This window comes from Ranitomeya variabilis, chromosome 5, assembly GCF_051348905.1.
Source record: "Ranitomeya variabilis isolate aRanVar5 chromosome 5, aRanVar5.hap1, whole genome shotgun sequence".
Classification (NCBI taxonomy): Eukaryota; Metazoa; Chordata; class Amphibia; order Anura; family Dendrobatidae; genus Ranitomeya; species Ranitomeya variabilis.
This window is the reverse complement of record NC_135236.1, coordinates 155952008-155967168: the sequence shown is the minus strand read 5'-3', so window position 1 is coordinate 155967168 and position 15161 is coordinate 155952008. Positions and strand designations below refer to the sequence as shown.

Genomic DNA, 15161 nt, shown 5'->3' with positions numbered 1-15161 from the left:
GTAAACTAGGGGTGGGGAACCTGTGGCCCGAGGGCCACATGCAGCCTGCGGTGGCTTTTCATGTGGCCCACTGGCAGGTCCCCGGAGTCCGCAATGCTCAGACAGCAGCCTTATCCTGCCAGCTGCTAGCCCTTTAACCGCCAAGTGCACGCAGCATTCATTACAGAACACTGCCTGCACATGAATGATGACTTTATTGGGGTAGGCAGGTTAACACCAGAATGGGCGGTGTAAGCGCCAGGGTGTTTGGGGTTAGCGCCAGGGTGGGCAAGGTTAGCACCCAATGCTCTCCCGTCCTCCTGTCTCAGAAGAGGAGCTGCTGCCAGGGAGTCCAGAGCGATCTGTGTGCTGGCAGCTCGGTGCCTGTCTGCTGGTGATTTCTGTGCATGGTGATTTCTGGGACTTTCTGCTGGTTATCTGTGCCCCTCAGCTATGTGCCCCCCCTGTGATCTCTGTGCCCCAATACAATCTCTGTGCCTCCCAACTATATGCCCCCATGTGACCTCTGTTCCCCCTGTAATCTCTGTGGCCCCAGCTTTGTGCCCCCCTGTGATCTCTGTGCCGCCCAAGCTATGTGCCCCTTGTGATTTCTGTGCCCCCAGCTATGTGACCCCCAGTGATATATGTTCCTCATGTGGTCTCCCTGCCCCCACAGCTATATGCTGCCCTGTGATTTCTGTGCCCACCAGCTATATGCCCCCATGTGATCTCTGTGCCCTCCAGCTATGTGCACCCCTGTGATCTCTGTGGCTCCCAGCTTTCTGCCTCCCCTGTGATCTATGAACCAGCTGTGATCCCTGTGCCCCCCTGCTATATGCCCCCTGTGATATTTGTGCTCCCATGTGATCTGTGTCCCCTGTGATCTCTGTCCCCTCCAGCTATGTGCCCCTCAGTGATCTCAGTGCCCTCCAGCTATGTGTCTTCCTGTGATTTCTGTGCCCCCCTGTGATCTTCGTGCCACCCCCTGGTGATCTATGCCCCCCAACTATTTGCCCCCCTGTGATCTTTGGCCCCCTGTGATCTTTGTGTCCCCCCAGATGATCTCTGTGTCCCCCAGGTGATCTATGAGCCCCACCCGGTGATCTATGCGCTTCCCCGGTGATGCTTGTCCCCCCAAGGCTATATATCCCCCTCCACAAGTGCTCTGTATCCCCCCAGGGTTGGGGGGTATCTACATCACAGGTGGGGGGGATACTCGTACAGTACTCAGTGGGATATAGAGCACTTCTGTGGAAAATGCAGCACTGAGGAATATACATATCACTTGGGGCACATACATACGCAGGCCATACGGATGTATGCGGATGCCTCCGCATGCGTTGTCTTGACACTGCGCTGACCTGCGTCAAACGCAACATGTTGGATTTTGTTGCAGTCGGTGCAGCTTCAAAACGATGCATGCGGAGGCATCCGCATACATCTGCATACATCCATATGGCCTGCGTACACAATGTTAAAGATAGGGTATGCAGGACGCATGCAGACATATGCAGAGCTGAGGGAAGAGGCGTGGCAGTGGGCGGGGCTTCACAGAGGAAAAAGGCTTTTGTCCGCAGCCCTGCTGAATGCTAGTGTGCAACTACCCTTAGATGGAAACCCCAAAGTAAGTTGTCAATGTAGAGCAACGGATAAATGTGATCCCAAACTTTATGTAAAATTTTCTCATTAAAAGCTTCAACTCAATCCACAAAAAAAGCAAGTTCCCACTCAGGTCTGTCATCTGTTAATGGGAATAGAGGGGGCTTACACATTACTGGAAAAGTGAAATGGCTCCTACCCGCCCAAAGAAATTCAGCAAATTCTCTACTCCCAAATCCAAATGCCCCGCTCCCTTCTGAGCTCCACAGTACCTAAACCACATATATATGGCATCCACGTTTGGCATATCTGAAGCAATGAGAGCCTGCCTATCTTACGGGCGCATGCCTACAGAAGCACGGACTGGGCACAACTTACTGGTGACTGCAATGTACTGGTCACTACAATGGCAGCTTGCAATTTTCATTCTGCAACATTCACTGCTGCTTGTTTCTGGAAAATACTCATGGAGTCAAAATTGTCAGTACACCTGTAGATAAATAGCAAGGGGTATAGTTTCCAAAATGGGGTCACTTGAGGGGGGATTCTGCTCTTCTAGCAATTAAGGGCTCTGTATATGGAGTCCACAAATTGTTCTAGGAAAATCTGCACTCCAGGAGGCAAATAGAGCACTGTTCCTCCTGAGTTTCTCCGTATGGCTAAATAGTACTGTACAGCCACATATGGGGTATTGCCATGTTCAGTTGAAATTGTGGGACAAATATAGGTGGCATTTTTACCCACTTCTTGTGTGAAAATGTAAAATCTTGTCGGTAAAAATGTAGTGTTTTTTTTCACTGCCCAATGGTATAAACGTCTATGACACACCCATGGTGTCGATATGATCACTGCACCCCTAGATGAAGTCATTGAGAGATATAGTTTGTAAAATAAGGTCACTTATGGGGAGTTCTGCTGTTCTGGCACCTCAGGGGCTGGAAAATATTTCCCGATTACATGTAGACTATTATCACACTCAGGAAAAAATGGACCTCAGTTTGCTGTAAAGAGATGTCCTATTAGCCCTTTGAAAAATCCAAAACTTTGGGCTAAAAAAAATTTTAGTGGTTAACCCCTTTACCCCAAGGGTGGATTGCACATTAATGACCAGGCCAATTTTTACAATTCTGACCACTGTCCCTTTATGAGGTTATAAATCTGGAACGCTTCAATGGATCCTGGTGATTCTGACATTGTTTTCTCAAGACATATTGTACTTCATGACAGTGGTAAAATGTCTTTGATGTTACCTGCGTTTATTTGTGAAAAAAATGGAAATTTGGTGAAAATTTTGAAAATATCGCAATTTCCCAACTTTGAATTTTTATGCCCTTAAATCACAGAGATATGTCACACAAAATACTTAATAAGTAACATTTCCCACATGTCTACTTTACATCAGCACAATTTTGGAAACAACATTTTTTTGTTAGGGAGTTATAAGGGTTAAAAGTTGACCAGCAATTTCTCATTTTTACAACACCATTTTTTTTTAGGGACCACATCACATTTGAAGTCAAGTTGAGGGGTCTATATGATAGAAAATACCCAAGTGTGACACCATTCTAAAAACTGCACCCCTCAAGGTGCTCAAAACCACATTCAAGAATTTTATTAACCCTTCTGGTGCTTCACAGGGATTTTTGGAATGTTTTAAAAAAAAGGAACATTTAATTTTTTTTCACAAAAAATTTACTTCAGCTCCATTTGTTTTATTTTACCAAGGGTAACAGGAGAAAATGGACCCCAAAAGTTGTTGTACAATTTGTCCTGAGAACCCCGATACCCCATATGTGGGGGTAAACCACTGTTTGGACGCATGGCAGAGCTCGGAAGGGAAGGAGTGCCATTTGACTTTTCAATGCAAAATTGGCTGGAATTGAGATGTGTGGTGAGCACTTTGACGCACCAAATGCTTCACAGAAGTTTATAATGTAGAGCCGTAAAAATTAAAAATAATATTTTTTCACAAAAATGAACTTTTCGCCCCCAATTTTTTATTTTCCCAAGGTTACCAGAAGAAATTGTATCCCAAACGTTGTTGTGCAATTTGTCCTGAGTACGCTGATACCCCATATGTGTGGGGTAAACCACTGTTTTGGTGCATGGCAGAGCTCAGAAGGGAAGGAGCGCCGTTTGACTTTTCAATGCAAAATTGGCTGGAATTGAGATGGGACGCCATGTTGCATTGGGGAGCCCCTGATGTGCCTAAACATTGAAACCCCCCACAAGTGACACCATTTTGGAAAGTAAACCCCCTAAGGATCTTATCTAGATGTGTTGTGAGAGCTTTGAACCCCCAAGTGTTTCACTACAGTTTGACGCAGAGCTGTGAAAATATTTTTTTTTTCCACAAAAATTATTTTTTAGACCCCAATTTTGTATTTTCCCAAGGGTAGAAGGAGAAATTGGACCCCAAAAGTTGTTGTGCAATTTGTCCTGAGTACGCTGATACTCCATATATGGGGTAACCTCTGTTTGGGAGCATGGCAGAGCTCGGAAGGGAAAGAGTGCCATTTGGAATGCAGACTTAGATGGATTGGTCTACAGGCATCACGTTGCATTTGCAGAGCCCCTGATGTACCTAAACAGTAGTGACCCCATATTGGAACCTAGACCCCCCAAGGAACTTATCTAGATGTGTTGTGAGAACTTTAAACCCCCAAGTATTTCACTACAGTTCATAACGCAGAGCCGTGAAAATAAAAAATCATTTTTTCCAACAAAAATTGTTTTTTAGCCCCCAAATTTTTATTTTCCCAAGGGTAACAAGAGAAATAGGACCACAGAAGTTGTTGTCCAATTTGTCCTGAGTACGCTGATAAACCCCTGTTTGGGCGCACGGGAGAGCTCGGAAGGGAAGGAGCACTGTTTTACTTTTTCAACTCAGAATTGGCTGGAATTGAGATTAGACGCCATGTCGCGTTTGGGAGAGCCCTGATGTGCCTAAACACTGGAAACCCCCAATTCTAACTGATACCCTAACCCAAACACACCCCTAACCCTAATCCCAACAGAACCCCGAACCCCAACTCCAACACACCCCTAACCCTAATCCCAACCATAACCCTAACCACACCCCTAACCCTGACACACCCCTAACCCTAATCCCAACCGTAAATGTAATCCTAACCCTAGCCCCAACCCTAGCCCTAACCCTAGCCCTAACCCTAGCCCTAACCCAAGCCCTAACCCTAACCCTAGCCCTAACCCTAGCCCCAACCCTAGCCCCAACCCTAGCCCTAACCCTAATCCTAATGGGAAAATGGAAATAAATACATTTTTTTAATTTTTTTATTTTTCCCTAACTAAGGGGGTGATGAAAGGGGGTTTGATTTACTTTTATAGCGAGTTTTTTAGCCGATTTTTATGACTGGCAGCCGTCACACACTAAAAGACGCTTTTTATTGCAAAAAAATATTTTTTTGCGTTACCACATTTTGAGAGCTATAATTTTTCCATATTTTGGTCCACAGAGTCATGTGAGGTCTTGTTTTTGCGGGACAAGTAGACGTTTTTATTGGTGACATTTTCGGGCACGACATTTTTTGGTCTCTTTTTATTCCGATTTTTGGAAGGCAGTATGACCAAAAACCAGCTATTCATGAATTTCTTTGGGGGGGCGTTTATACCATTCCGCATTTGGTAAAATGGATAATGCAGTTTTATTCTTCGGGTCAGTACGATTACAGCGATACCTCATTTATATCATTTTTTATGTTTTGGCGCTTTTATATGATAAAAACTATGTTATGGAAAAAATAATTATTTTTGCATCGCTTTATTCTGGGGACTATAACTTTTTTATTTTTTCGCTGATGACGCTGTATGTGGCTCGTTTTTTGAGGTACAAGATGACGTTTTCAGCGGTACCATGGTTATTTATATCCATCTTTTTGATTGCGCGCTATTCCACTTTTTGTTCGGCGGTATGATAAAGCGTTGTTTTTTGCCTCGTTAACTAGTGGGAGAGTTTTATAGGTCGGGTCGTTACGGACGCGGCGATACTAAATATGTGTACTTTTATTGTTTTTTTTTTGTTTTTTTAGATAAAGAAATGTATTTATGGGAATAATATATTTTTTTTTCTTTATTTAGGATTTTTTTGTTTGTTTTACACAACTAAATATTTCTTTTTTTACTTTTTAACATTGCCCCAGGGGTGGACATCACTATATAGTGACAGATCGCTGATCTGACACTTTGCAGAGCACTGTGTCAGATCAGCGATCTGATGTGCAGGGCTCCTGGCTTACCAGCGCATGCTCTGAGCAGGCGCTTGGTAAGCCACCTCCCTACAGGACCCGGATGCAGCCCCGCGGCCATTTTGGATCCGGGGCCTGCAGGGAGAAGAAGGTAGGAGACCCTCGGAGCAACGCGATCACATCGCGTTGCTCTGAGGGTCTCAGGGAAGCCCGCAGGGAGCCCCCTCCCTGCACAATGCTTCCCTATACTGCTGGAACACTGCGATCATGTTTGTTCGCAGTGTGCGGGGGGTTAATGTACCGGGGCAGTCCGTGACCACTCCTGGCACATAGTGCCAGATGTCAGCTGTGGAGGGAGTGCGGCTGATCGCGCTGGACGTACTATTCCGTCCTTGGGAAGTAGGGCCCACCCCACATGGACGGAATAGTACATCCAATGGTAGAAAGGGGTTAAAATGTAATTTATTCTCTCTCACCGCTCAGTGGTAATAATTTCTTTAAGGCACATGTGGTGTCAATATGATTGTTACACCACTAGATTAATTCACTGAGGAGTGTAGTTCATAAAATGAGTTTACATGTAGGGGGTTTCTGTTGTTCTGGCACCTCAGGGGCTCTGCCAATGTGACACGGCATCCTCAAACCATTCCAGCTAAATCTGAACTCCAATAGGGCGCCTGTTCACTCCTGAGCTTTGCACTGTGCCTCAAAAGTAGTATTCCCCCACATATGGGGTATAGGCGTACTCGGGAAAAATTGCACAACAAATTGTATGGTGAAATTTTTATTGTTACCCTTATGAAAATTAAACATGTAGTTCCAAAATAACATTTTTGTGTGGAAAATGTAATTTTTTTATTTTCACAGCTCAACATTATAAACTTCAGTGAACACCTAGGGGTTCAAGGTGCTCATCACACATCTAAATACATTCCTTGAGGGTCTAGTTTCCATAATAGGGTCACTTGTGGGGGGATTCCACTGTTTAGGCACATCAGGGGCTCTCCAAATGGGAAATGACGCCTGCTAATGATTTCAGGAAATTTTACATTCAAAAAATCAAATGATGCTCCTTCTCTTCCGAGCACTGCCGTGCACCCAAACAGTAGCTTTCTCCCTCATGATGGGTATCGGTGTACTAAGGAAAAATTTGCACGACAAATTGTATTGTGCAATCTCTCCTGTTACCCTTATGGAAATTCAATATTTTGTGCTAAAAACATATTTGTGAGGAAAATGTGATTTTATTTATTTTTTTATTTCACGGCTCATTGTTATAAACATCTGTGAAACACCTGAGGGTTCAATGTGCTCACCACACATCTAGATCAGTTCCCTGAGGGGTTTAGTTTCCAAAATGTAGTTTCCAAATGTCACTTGTGGGGGATTTCCACTGTTTAGGCACATCAGAGGCTCTCCAAATGGAACATGGCATCTGCCAATTGTTCCAGCAAATTTTGCATTCAAAAAGTCAAATGGCGCTCTTTCTCTTCCGAGCGCTGCTGTGCACTCCCAAACAGTGGTTTTCACCCTCATATGGGGTATTGGCATGCTCAGGAAAATTATGCAACAAATTTCAGGGTCCATTTTTTCATGTTCCTGTTGGATCTGAAGTAAATTTATTAATAGTAATAGTAATATTTTTTTTTTCACATTTCAAAAATTCCTGTGAAGCACCTGAAGGGTTAATAAACTTCTTGAATGTAGTTTTGAGTACCTTAAAGGGTGCAGTTTTAGAATGGTGTCACTTTTGGGTATCTTCAATCATATTGACTTCAAATGTAATGTGGCCCCTAAAAAAAATGGTTTTGTAAATTTTGTTGTAAAAAAGAGATATCGCTGGGCAACTTTTAAATCTTATAACTTCCTATCAAAAAAAATTTTGGATCCAAAATTGTGCTGATGTAAAGTAGACATGTGGGAAATGTTACTTATTAAATATTTTGTATGACATATCTATGTGATTTAAGGGCATTTAAATTCAAAGTTGAAATATTGTGAAATATTCACAATTTTTGCAAATTTCAATTTTTCTTGACAAATAAACACTAGTCATATCAAAGAAATTTTACCACTATCATGAAGTACGATATGTCTCGAAAAAACAGTCTCAGAATTACCAGAACCCGTTAAAGCTTTCCAGAGTTATTAACTCGTAAAGTGACAGTGGTCAGAATTGTAAAAATTTGCCTGGTCATTAACGTGAAAACCACCTTCAGAAGTAAAAGTTTTTATAACTTCTGATGTATTTAAATAGATGCCATACGGATTTGCATACAGATGACAACAAAGATGAAAAAAAGGCCAATTTTACTAGATGAAAATTAGAATATTTTTATATGCTCATGTAAACTTTACCTTACACACAAACCAGTGGTCTGTGTGTAAAAAGGCTCACGTAAACTGCAACATTTTTCTTGTATTGGTCAGAATTTTACCCATCTTGTATTCTTGTATAAAGACAGCACACGGACCCATTATGTTTGCCTGAATGAGCCTTAAAATGAGAAAAAGTGACAAGTTGCATATATGGCAAATATGCTGCAAATTTATAAGACTGCATGTGCCACTATTCGGGCTCCTTCAGACGTCCGTGATCACCGGTCCCATCTCACATCCCAATGCACGAACTGGCCATTTTTCTGTGAGGTGGTCACTCTTTGGGTCAGAAGAAGATGTCCGACCAGTTCATGCATTGTGAAACGAGATCGGACCGATGATCACAGATGTCTGAAGGAGCCCTTATAGATTTGGCAAAATTTCTGGCTATTCTGCATGGAGGAACGTAATAAAAAAAAAAAGTCTCCTCCCCATGTGAACTTTAGTCTATCCTACAATAACAGCTGAAAAATTGGAGTCTATATGTCATATTAATAAAAAAATGGAATAGATGATCCGATTACATAGTTAAACTTTACAAAAATGAATAGATAGCACTGTAACAAATATTGAGGTGTAATTGTACAGTAAAATAAAAAAGAAAAGGAACAGCAATTATTATTCTGCCATAATGATGGATAAAGAGCCAAGTCTTCATTCTACAGCATGGACATTACCCACAAAGATTTGCCAGAGTATGCATCACTCAGTCATAGGAACTCCATAAACTGCGTCAAACCTCACCTCGCTCTCTATTTGTCTTTGCCAGAAGCATATTTGTACTGACTACTCAGTATCAACTTGGTCTGAAGAGCCACAGACCCACACTGTGTTTGCATGACTCTGAACAAAGCTTTACAAATCTGTGGCGCACGTATGGGGTATATAAACAACGCCAAATGCACCCAAGGGTTCACAAAATGAATGCAAGGAAACCGTAACACGTACATGCAGAAAACTAATAAAAACTTCAGGCCAGTATGAATGAAAGCTAGCGCTGCATTTATCAAGCACATTTGTGATTTACTAACCAATGCTAACAACTTTTATTGTTTTTTTTCTACTGGAAAAGATTAAGAGCCGTATTTACAGCTAATAGCTATTTAAAGCCTTTTAGAGGTAAATAATCCGAGCTTCTCGACAGTACGGTTAATGTTTTTTACTGCTCTAATAGCTGGCATAATAAATTACAATATGAAAAGTATGCACAATAAAGGATATGGACACTTTTGCAACCTTTTTTCTTATTTCGCCAGTGCATTCAAATTTAAAAAAGAAAACAACTTTACAAATAATCTAGTTTAAAAATGTCCTACAGTTTTGTGTACGCAACTATAGTGCAGACCTATGTGTCTTCCACGTTATAGACACCACGCACAGGCATCATTCACACCTGTGTGTTTTGGTTTTTTGTTTTTTTTTTTACACAAAAAAAGAGAAGGTCCAAAATATGTGTCCACAGTCCATTATACTGTTCTCTGTGATTTACTCCTTATTTTGGTTTGTAAATTCTTATGCAATGTTTTTAACATGACCTAGTCTGAATCTACAATCTTGACTCTATGTATCAGTCTAACTGTTGTAGCACATTAAAAAAAAAAAAAGAAAAGTTCCGTATGTATATGATCAGATTTTTTTTTCCATTGCACAGTGTGGGGTGTACTATGGACAGCAGGCAAATCCACAGATGCAGTGTGAGGCTTTGAGCAATGTTCTCCTGGGAAACCTGTTATTTACCATGGACCCCAATCGGATCAGACCTCTATGGGAAGTGCTGGGAAAACAAGTCCAATCTATCAAGGTCCAACTTTGCTAAACTATAAAGGACCTGATGCTTATACATCGATGCCTTTTTCCCCAAAACATCTTGTGGAGCCCATGCCATGGGTCTGAGCTGTTTGGTAGCATGAGAGGGAATTATTCAATATTGGTATTACTGTTGGTATTGATTGGTGTATGAACACAGTATTCAATACGGTGAAAAAAAGGGAAACCAAATTATGCCAATTGCAGTTCAGAAAGTAATGAAGTCTTGATGTTGCTGCAAATCAGTATCTTGTATCATTCAAACATTTTAGAAATAGATTAATAAAAGTAAAACCCGCATGCCATATGAATTGTTCTTAATTGAATATATCTCTGTATTCACTTACAAGGTGGGTCACATTCCTGTTTTATTGTTTTATGTTATACTATATATATTTCCTTTATAGTACAGTATCAATACTGTGTCCTCAATTGTGGTTCACCGGTAACAAGGACTGAAGCACTGCTCCACAGATTTAGAGCACAATTCATCATTTGCATCACTTTTTTTTTTTAATCCTGTTTGACGTTTTTAGCATCAAGTTATTCAAAATGGCATGCACAGTTCATGAATTTTGTGGAAAGTCAAAATGTTCTTTTTTGTTCTGTCTTTAACTATTTTTGCAACTATTTAGAGCAGAAAGTCAAATGTTTGGGAAAATTCCACAAAAATTGCTCAAAAACTTCTAGACTTTTTGATTAATTGCAAATGCTGAAACAGGCAAAAATATCTAGAGACCCTAAATTATGCATACAGTGCCCGATTTAAAAAAAACAGGCAAACACAAATAAAATAGACTTCAAAAAAGGCGCAAACGTAAGGATCCAACAGACCAAAGTGTTTTAGTCAATGAAATGAAAAACAGAAACTAGGTATAACAAATATAATTATATAAATAGCTGATACTTACATAACTCCTCCCTGTGTCTCTGAGAGCTTGATTTTGGCATGGCTGTTATAGTGACAATTGGACATGGATTCCCTCCCAATGTGTGGCACAATGTCTGTTGCTTGAAATAAACTCGATGTTGTTTGCTTCTGCGCTCCAAAATCTGTAAGTGGGACTAAGAAGGACAAACATGTCACTGCAGAGACTTTATGGAAACATCAGCTCAGGTCATCATGCAATTGTAAAGCAATTTTCCCGATTCTCTCTAACCTCGTTCTCAATAACAGCTCTTAAACATTGCCATGTCCTCTATGCACTTTTAGAACCTAGCTCTTCCACACTGCTATACTAGCCCTGCTATACTGATATCCTTGAAACATTGACTCTTGGCTCCCCCTGTCCTGTCCTGATATGTGGCTCTCCTTGTCCTGTCCTGGTATGTGGCTCCCCCTGTCCTGTCCTAGCATGTGGCTTCCCCTGTCCTGTCCTGGTATGTGGCTCCCCGTCCTGTCCTGGTTTGTGGCTCCCCTTGTCCTGTCCAGATATGTGGCTCTCCCTGTCCTGTCCTGGTATGTGGCTCCCGCATCCTGTCCTGGTATGTGGCTCCCCCTGTCCTGTCCTGGTATGTGTGGCTCCCCCCATCCCCCGTGGCTCAGCTCCCCCCTTCCCTTGGTTGTATGCATGGCTCACATTGCCCCCCTCCCCGTCATATTCACCCTCCTCCCACATGCATCTCCATCCCTGCAACTCCGTGTTCCCGGCACCGGCAGCTCTCCTCACCTTTGCTCAGCGGTCACATGGTACTGCTCATTAAGGTAATGAATGTGTGCTCCACGCTTATGGGAGTGGACATGTGTTTATATTCATTACCTTAATGAGCGGTACAACGTGACTGCTCAGCACAGGAGAGGAGAGCCACCGGCGCCGGGACAATGGAGATGCCGGGATGGAGATGCAGCGATGGAGGGTGAGTAGGATGTCTTCTGTTAGCCGGCGGCTGCAGCTGCAGAGGTCACTGTGCCACAGCCACCGGCTCCTGCCGGTGCTATGCCGCACCCCCTCCCCTGCCAGTGTTCTGGACAATTGACTCGTGTATAAGTCTAGGGGGGGGGGGCGTTTTCAGCCCAAAAAATTGTGCTGAAAATCTCGGCTTATACATGAGTGTATACGGTAGATGAAAAAAAAAAGACCTCCCTATTTTTATTAACCAGCCAAAGGAAAGCAGACAGCTGTAAGCTTGGGTTATTATGCTGGGAAGAAGCCAATATCCATTGACCTTCCCAGCCTATTAATATCAGAACCCATTGTGACAATGCGACATGTGCGTCAACCTTATGACTCTTACTCTAGACCATGACTTCAGGCTGTGACTAGGTCCTGCACGTCCAGAAACATTCCAGGCCTACTGGTAGCTGAAAGACCCTGACTAGCGAGAAGATGCAGTGGTGGTAAGTAGAGGTGCTAAGGAACATTCTAGGGGGAACAAGCAGGAGAGATTGGCTGGGGTTCTGAATGATGAAGCTTTACTTTTTTATTATTTTTTAACCTTTTGCTAGTTCTCTACAGAGCCGCAAAATGGCAGCCCGTAGGAGAATACACATTTTTGTGATATTCGAGTATAATTCAATTTCACTTGAATAAATTCACCCAACTCTATACAACAGGTTTATTTTTAAATTCACTATCGGTGTGCATTTTTAATAAGTAATGATGACAACATGTGAATGTAATTAGAACAGTGGACACGGGACATTAGGTAAATATATTTGATTTGTTTCATGTTTGAGTGTCATCAGATATTCTAAACATGTTTTACAACTTTTAAACACTGAAGTTTCTTCTATCATTTGCTTTTGACAAATTTAAACCTTAGAATAAATCTGCAAGAAACTTTAAATGTAGTACCATCTGGAGCATAAAATCATTATAACCTCAAGGTAGAATAAATGTATTGTGAACACATTTACAGGAATGACAAATATACTATTCTGAGCTACACCTAAAATGTAGGCAAATGAAATTGGTATTATAGACACGGTGAAAAATTCTGACAAATTGATTTGAACTTTGCGTTGAATTTCCTGGGAAACTCAATTTGCAGTGAAATCATTTGCAGTGAATTGAATGTCCCTTATTATGCGCTGAAGTCTCTGCTTATTGAGGGTCTGATAATCCTTACACATCAGCTTTTTGAAGGGGCCGCAATAATGATATAGCTGTAGCCCTTTCAGTAAGCCCACTTTTGCCAATACGCAACATGAGTATGTCGCTTCAGGCGACAGCTCTTAGCCACCCCTAGAGGAGCAGGGCTGGTCCAACAGCCTGCAAAATGTTTAATTGTATTGGTGTCCTCCTGATGTCAATACTTTTGAAACCTTTGGTGGCGCATAGGGCTATCACTCCCTGCTCTGCCAGTTACTCCAGAAGGCCGCAGGCTACTTCTGGGCTGTGGCCTGTTGAAGGCTGGCACAATGCAAGGGACTTCAAGCAGAGTGATGACGTCACTATTGCACTGCCAGCACCTATTGTGAGACAAGCTTCAAGATAATATGAAGGCTGCGATGGACGGGGAGCCTGGATTAGGTGAGTACAATGATTTTTTTATTATTATTATTTAAATCATGTGACACAGAAGTTGTGGGAAGATGGCTGTTGTGGCATCATACTGTACATAGAATTCCAAAGCAATCATACTGTATACAGGGAAGCTTTGGTAGCATCATACAGTATATAGGTGCTCTGGGTGACATTGTATTGTATATAGGGGAGATCCGGGGCCATCTTGTTGATAGGTGGCTTTGAGCCTTTATACTGTATACAGCATGCTGTCATGCCCTGATCCATCTGCTTTCATTCACAGGTACATCTGAACTATTTCCTACTCTGGAATAGCCACTGCACCCCTGAATCCCATGTACTTCTCTCCCTCTGTTCTAAGTGGTACGTTACTTCTTTTTCCCTGACTTTAATTCCTGTATCATTCTGAAAATTCTTCTAACTGCATATTGACATGTCTGTGCTCCTCACACCTAGCCCCATCTTTTGATGTTATCCTGCCTCTGCCTTCATCTTTGGTAGTCAAATGTTGTATTAACTGCAATCTGCTAATTGTCCCCTGCTGTGGACTGTCCTCCACCTCCTTCCTCCCCTCCCTCTCTCACCTGGCTTCATTTCTTGGGCATTTGAATGGTATAAGTTGCATGGAGCAGGTCAGATTTGACTTTAGTCAGAGGTGACATAATTTCAAGTGACATATTTTAAGTGTATCATCTGAAATATACCAGAAATCGGCCATAAATCGGCCAGACGGTAAGACTAATCACTGTATTCTAACTTTACTTGCCTTTCCTTTCTTCCCTGCTCTTTAACCATGCTCACATTTCCCCCACCGTTTTTTGCTCCACTAATCCTCACTCTCCTCCACTAACCCCATATACCCTCGCACCCTCAAACTACATAACTATCTCCCCTCTCTCTTACCCCCCGCCTCATTCATCACTAATCCTCCCCCTATCCTTCTCACACTATGAGAAACTATCGCAACCCCTCACACTTAAAATCTGTGCCACTGACCCCCACCCCCCTGCTTCCTCTCTCTGGGGCGCTTTGGAATGCCCGCTCTATATGCAACAAGCTCCATATGATCCATGATCTCTTTACTTCCCGCAACCTTTCCTTCCTGGCCCTCACTTAGACCTAGCTAATGCCCCCTGACACGGCCTTGCCTGCAGCACTGAGTTACGGTGGCCTCCAATTTACCCACACTCCTCGCTCTGGCAACAGACATGGTGGAGGAGTGGGTATCCTTCTTTCTAAAAACTGTTTTTTGAACCCTATCCAACCCCCACCTTCCCTTATCCTCCCTTCTTTCGATGTTCACTCTGTCCGTATCTATGCTCCCTCCAGTCTCCAAATGGCTGTCATATACCGACCACCGGGCTCAGCCACTGCCTTCATCGACCAATTCTCCACCTGGCTCCTTTACTTTCTCCACTGACATCCCCACCATCATTATGGGTGATTTAATATCCCTATTGACACCCACCAGCCAGCAGCCTCCAAGCTACTGGCCCTTACTTCATCCTTTTGACTCACCCAGTGGTCCTCCACAGCCACCCACACAGATGCACATACACTAGACCTCATCTTCACCCGCCTCTGTTCCTTATCTAATCTTGCAACCTCTCCCTTCCCCCTATCTGACCACCATCTACTCACCTTCTCATCCTTGTCCTCCTCACCTGCCACCCATGTCCAGCCATTACCACATCCACGCAGAAACCTCACACATCTAGACATTCAC

General features: G+C 42.7%; 1 protein-coding gene across 1 annotated transcript in view; it reads right to left on the bottom strand.

Annotated features, from left to right (window-relative positions):
- AGBL1 (AGBL carboxypeptidase 1) overlaps nucleotides 1–15161 on the bottom strand; it is a 797337-nt gene that overhangs the window by 531619 nt on the left and 250557 nt on the right. The window contains exon 17 of the mRNA XM_077262682.1: nucleotides 10880–11033. Coding sequence (XP_077118797.1) covers nucleotides 10880–11033 — 154 coding nt within the window. The remainder of the gene's footprint in view (nucleotides 1–10879; nucleotides 11034–15161) is intronic.